The sequence below is a fragment of the Neophocaena asiaeorientalis genome, unplaced genomic scaffold (assembly GCF_003031525.2).
Source record: "Neophocaena asiaeorientalis asiaeorientalis breed wild unplaced genomic scaffold, Neophocaena_asiaeorientalis_V1.1 scaffold319, whole genome shotgun sequence".
In the NCBI taxonomy this organism is placed as follows: Eukaryota; Metazoa; Chordata; class Mammalia; order Artiodactyla; family Phocoenidae; genus Neophocaena; species Neophocaena asiaeorientalis.
Genome location: NW_020174103.1, coordinates 1,063,773 through 1,069,939, shown reverse-complemented (window position 1 = coordinate 1,069,939; position 6,167 = coordinate 1,063,773). Strand labels below are relative to the sequence as shown.

The 6,167-nt window shown below is 37.5% G+C and overlaps 1 protein-coding gene across 1 annotated transcript in view; it reads left to right on the top strand.

Moving 5' to 3' along the window:
- The first annotated feature begins 1,096 nt into the window (after positions 1-1,096).
- The window catches only part of COL21A1 (collagen type XXI alpha 1 chain), a 122,524-nt gene continuing 117,453 nt past the window's right edge, over positions 1,097-6,167 (top strand). The window contains exon 1 of the mRNA XM_024754688.1: positions 1,097-1,215. Within this exon, the coding sequence (XP_024610456.1) occupies positions 1,128-1,215 (88 nt within the window). The 5' untranslated portion in view covers positions 1,097-1,127. The remainder of the gene's footprint in view (positions 1,216-6,167) is intronic.

The window sequence follows — 6,167 nt, the reverse complement described above, 5'->3', positions numbered from 1 at the left end:
ACTGGAGTACCTTGGAGGGAATTTTCTCAGTTCTGTGGCTTCTCCCCTAACCTTCAGCAAGACAAGGATTTGTATTTGAGGAATTCCCTGGGGACTTGAACAGGGAGAGGGAAGGAGAGGATCTCTCTAGACTGTTTTATACTGCTTTCAATATTCTCTGTATTACTTGTCTATTCCGTGTACCCAGTTAAGGCTCCTGGGGAAGAATTGCTGGCTAGGGGCATCCTTGCTCTGAGGCTGGGACCCCTTGGGATTCTAATATGTTACTCCAGCTTTGACTGGTTGCTTCTGTACTGTAGCAAATTCTTCCTCCTCCTGAACAGGGTTCCCTTTCTACTAGGGACAAAAGCAGCCTTGAATCTTTTCTGTCCTATAAAGTATTAATAACTTTTGGAATTTAGCTCTTTTAGGTTTCTTTAAACCCTGTCTTTTCTGCTGGGTTTTAAAAGCCTATAGTTTTATAGTTTATTTGACATGTTCTCATTGTTGAGAGTGACAGTCTTTGGCAATGTTCCACATTCTAACCAGGAATGAAGTCCTTGGACTAACTTAGAAAACATATTACTCTCATAACTGAGTGTTGATGAATTAAATAAAATAGATCTTAATGTTTATAATACAGCCCATTAAAAAATTAAATCCTATTATTCAGCTTTATCCTATGGATATTTTTTACCAGATACCCTTTGAGTGTTTCTTAAATGCAAATACACATTTAAAAGAAGGATATGTGCTACCACTGAGATAATAAAAAGAATGTGATAGGCCTCTGCAGGCTATGCTAAAAGGGGAATTCTAGTAAATATTATGAGCAAAGCTTAAAGTTTTAGAAAAGTTTTTGCTTTTCCAAGATGATTATGAATTAAAAACTTATCACGTTCATCCTCAGCTCCCATTCATTGTTGTCTTGTATTATATATTTGAAATGTGGCTACTTTGGGCACATAAGTTAATTTTAAGGTAAGCAAAAATTAACTGTGCTTTGACTGGGTATTGCAATTTAAAAATTCAAACTTATGATTGTTAGGTATTTGTCTTATTTTTCTAATATATTTAACTTTCTTTTTTTTTTTCTCTCTTTCTTTTTAGGAATCCTAAAACCAAAACATTAGAACAAAAACAGAAACATGGCTCACCATATTACATTTCTTTGGATAATTTTGGTCCTGCTTCTTCAGAATTCTGTATTAGCTGAAGATGGGGAAATAAGATCAAGTAAGAACTATCAGCATTGTCTTTTTGTTATCAACAAATTGATTGTGGAAATCAAATTAGAGGAGCTCTAGCAATGGCTTTAAGGATCTTATTCTTATTGTCTTTGATGCTGTGATTACCTAAAATGAATGAATTGCTATGTTACACATTAACTAGGAGGAAAAGCTATCAGAAGTCATTTTGAGAAAATTCTATGGTAATAGTGCATTTTATTGACCCAGGCTTTGGAATAAACACTCTGGTATTGAGTCCATGTTCAGCCATTTATATAAGCTTCATAATATGGTGATAAAGAAAGTACCTCCTTCATAGGATGGCTATCAGGACCATCCTATGAGCTTATCTCATAGAGATAATAAGATAATGCATATAAATGATTTAGCATGGTGACATTCAGTAAGTGGTGACTGTTATTCTGATTGCCTGTAGGAAAGCTTGCATGAGAGAAGTAGGCCATCCTACTTTTAAAAAGATAGCCTACTTCTTTTTAAAAGTGTGCTTATATGCATATTTTAAAACTCATAAACATAAACCCCCTAACTATAAATGAATTATGGTTTCTCTAACAGTTAAATCAGATGATTTGACAATTTGATTCAACTTGGCTTAAAATTAAAAAAAAATATAATGTTTGCATAACCCTTTTATAGTTTAATCCACCCAAGCACTTTATGGGGTAGATACTCTTTGTTTTTTGAGTGGGAAAAGAGATGCATAAAATGTATGGGCCTTGCATAGTGTCATACATCTGGTTGGAGCTGTAACTAGTATTTGAACACTTCTTTTCATCCTCAGTGCATTCCCTTCTTATGACACTGGTGATTCACCTCTCTGAGGAGGAGGTTTCTTGGAGTGGTATTTTGTCTGCAGTTTATAAATGGCAGTACTTGCTTTTGTGTCCATGCTCTTGGCTAACCTTGCAATTATGAAATATATGCCCCATGGCTCTGGAAAGGGGTAGAAAGGGCCAAGAACAACCCTGTAAGAATTTGTAACCACTGAATCGGGTGATACACAAACACTTGCAGGTCCAGGCAATAACGAGCCTCATAGCATCGAGGAAGGGCAACCTCGAAGAGTCCTGCAAACACAACTTTCCTGTCCTTTTGTGTCTCTCATGAAACCCCAATAAAAGCATAACCCTGTCATCCCTGTTCAGCTTCCAAAAATAACAGGAAAACTTCATTCCCTTGGGTTAAAAAATATGCATTTGGGCAGAATCCCATTTTTGCCGTCCCTACCCTGGCGTCTGGCAGTGGTCACCATGACAGAGGTTGTTGGAATAGTGTCCCTCACTCCCCCTGCACTGAGACACCATCTGTCATATAGCATCTTAAGATGGTGTCATAATCACAGTTATATTTGTGAGACAAACCCGTGTTTTGGCAATTTTTTTCCTGGGTGGGGGTATCTTCTTGACTGTGATACGTGTTCACCTGACAATAGTGTTTACTTCAGCTAGTTACTGTGATAGGTGAGTTGAGATAATGGTGAAACTGAGGCCTCTTCATAGGAGCTTTGTCATCATCCCAAATATGCAAGCGGACAAAGATAAGGAAAAGAATGGAAAGGAAGGAGAGGAAAGGAGGAAGTGAGGAAGGTGAAGAGAGGGAGAGATTGGTTGATTGATTTACTCCAAGGAGTTGCAGAAATACTAATTGTCACCAAACATTTTTTTCTCCGATACCGATCTTTGCAATTATAATATCTTATTTGCAATATATACAGAAAATAAACCATCCTTATTATAACTTTAAATTGGGCATCCAAACACTACTTAAGGGAGACCATTAACCTGAATAAAACCACAGGATATAAAATTTGCTATCTCATTACCGTGACTCACCTCATCCTCTTCTAACTCATCATGTCCAAGGACATGGATGGGATCCTTGTCCCATGTAGTATTTTGGCTGCTTTGAGTGCAGAAGTTAGAGAAGAAGCCAGCAAGTACAGCTGTTCCTTCCTGTTGGCCACTTCAAACTGATAGAGATAGAGTAGGATAATTAAATAGTCAGTTTAGAAATCCCACTAGGGGATTAAAGACAGAAAGGGAATTTTAAGGGAGTTTGGGAGACCGTTGCAAGCTAATGACCACTCAAGAAAAGAATCCAGTAACCTAGCAACAATCTACCCTACCTTGAAGGAAGACCAGGTACATCCAAATGCCAGGCACACTCAAGCCACAAACCCTGATAGTTAAAATACAAGACAATAGATATGGGCTCTGAATCTTATTACATGAAGTCAGGGAGTTAATAGTCCTTGCAGAGTAGCGTTTCTGCGTGTAACCAAGACAGAAATAGAGGTGAAAAGGGAAAGAAACCAGGTGAAAGGGGATATTATACCCAAACCTGAGATGAATTACCATATTTTAGTATATGTCACCACCCTTTTGCTAATATACATATGATTTAAATAGTGCCATGGCAGTTAGACCTGGTTAGGCCGTATAGGGCCAAAGGAGGAACTAGTGATATGAGTCTTGATGTCTGCCCAAGGACGAGGAAGATGGTGGTCTTCTCCCCTCCCCACTTTTTCTTTGATTATAAAAATGTAGCCCTCTTTGTTCCTGGGGCTCTTTGTTCCTGGGGTTGCGCTCCCTTGCCTGCCCGCTTATCTCTCACAAGCATCCTATGCCAATAAACTCACTCTTTGCCTTCCACTTTGCCTCACGCTGAATTTCTTCTGTGAGGAGACAGAAGAACCTGAGCTTCAGTAAGTCCTGACCCCAGGTGAGTGGTTTTAATCCAAAGACAGTGGTTTCAAGTCCCCTCCTAGTCAGGGATCACGGGTTCAAGTCCCCGTCTGAGGTGTGCGTGGGTTCAAGTCCTACCCGAGAAGGAATGCAGTTTCAAAACGATTGGAATTACCCAAACAAACCAGTTTGTCTTTGGGGCTGTGTCTGTCTCTCACCTCTGGACCTTTGCACTTGCTGCTCCCTCTGCTTAGAATGTCGTCCTCTTGACCTGGTTAAAACTCTGCTTTCTGATCTCAGCCTTCCAACAACACTGCCCCTGGCTTGACATAGTTAGGTTGCCACCCTCTCCTCAATGTTCTCATAATTCTTTGTACTTTCTCTAACCAGCCAGTTGTCCATCTTAACTAGGCTGGGAGCTTTTTGAGATATCTCAAGTATGTTTGAAGCCAGTACCTAGCATGATATCAAGGACAGAACAGGTATTCAATATATACATACTGAAAGAATGAGATAGGGTTAGAAGCATGTTGTGTACTGTGGAAAAGAGAGTTAAGGAAATCTTTTTTTAATTGAAGTATAGTTGATTTACAATGTTGTGATAGTTTCTGCTGTACAGCAAAGTGATTCAGCTATAAATATGTATACATTCTTTTTTATATTCTTTTCCATTATAGTTTATCATAGGATATTGAATATAGTTTTCTGTGCGATACAGTAGGACCTTGTTGTTTATCCATTCTATACATAATAGTTTGTATTTACTTATCACAAACTCCCAGCCCATCCCTCCCCCACTCCCCTTTCCCCTTGGCAACCACAGGTCTGTTCTCTATGTCTGTGAGTCTGTTTCTGTTTCATAGATAAGCTCATTTGTACCATATTTTAGATTCCACATATAACTGATATCATATGGTATTTGTCTTTCTCCTTCTGACTTACTTCACTTAGTATGATAATCTCTAGATCCATCCATGTTGCTGCAGATGGCATTATTTTATTCTTTTTAATGGATGAGTAATATTCCATTGTATGTATGAACCACATCTTCTTTATCCATTCATCTTTTGATGGACATTTAGGGTTTTTCCATGTCTTGGCTATTGTGAATAGTGCTGCTATGAACATAGGGGTGCATGTATCTTTTTGAATTATAGTTTTGTCCAGATATATGCCCAGTGGGATTGCTAGATCATATGGCAACTCTATTTTTAGTTTTCTGAGGAACCTCCTTACTGTTTTCCATAGTGGCTGCAAAGAAGATTTTTTTTTCTTTTCACAAGTGCTTAGAACTTGTCTGGGTATAACTTACACCACAGATAGTCTTTTTTTTTCCTGGTAGAACTCTAAGATGTGCTGATCACATGTTTCCTGGTATCTTGAAACAAGAATCTTTTTAGAGAAAGGAATAGCTTTGTGCCCTTGAACATAGATTCACTTCACACGAGCTATTGTTTTGGATACATTTGTGACTGAAGATGAGCATTCAGACCTTTAAACATTCATCTTGCATGTAGTGCAAGAGTGACTGCTTTCATAACCTTGGTTCATTTACATTTTCTCAACTATATCAAGAATGTGGATCTTTGCTGGCTACTTTTGTCCTGAAGATAGCAGAAAGTTTGTTTTTAATTTCTTACCCCCATTCATTGGTTTACATAAATTTGTATAAATATTTCAGGTTAGCATTAAACTAAACATGTTTCACTGATAACTTAAAGCAATGATGTTAGTCTATAGCTGAAAATCATTCATTTATTAAAATTTTTTGTGTTTTCATTTATTCAGTGGAGAAATACAATAAAATGTTGCTTTATAGTAATACCTGCCCCTACAAAGAGATATCTAGATATCATATTCATATACAGCATCCATTTTTTATTCCCTATTTTTATTTTTTTTTATTTGGCCACATGGCACAGCATGTGGGACCTTAGTTCCCGGACCAGGGATCAAACCTGTGCCCCCTGCAGTGGAAGTGCAGAGTCTTAACCACTGGACTGCCAGGGAAATCCCTATTCCCTATTTTTAAAGCTGAATTATTAATACTTAAATTAAGACAAGCTAATTAAAAAATATCAACAAAAATCATAGCCCTCATTTATAAAGAATTTTCATAAGCTAGGCAGTGTATCATAGTTAATCTTCACAAAGCTCTTATGACCTGGTTACTATTATCTTTTTAAAAAAAATTCAGCATTATTGAGGTATAATTGACGTATAAAATTATAAGATAGTTAAACTATACATTGTG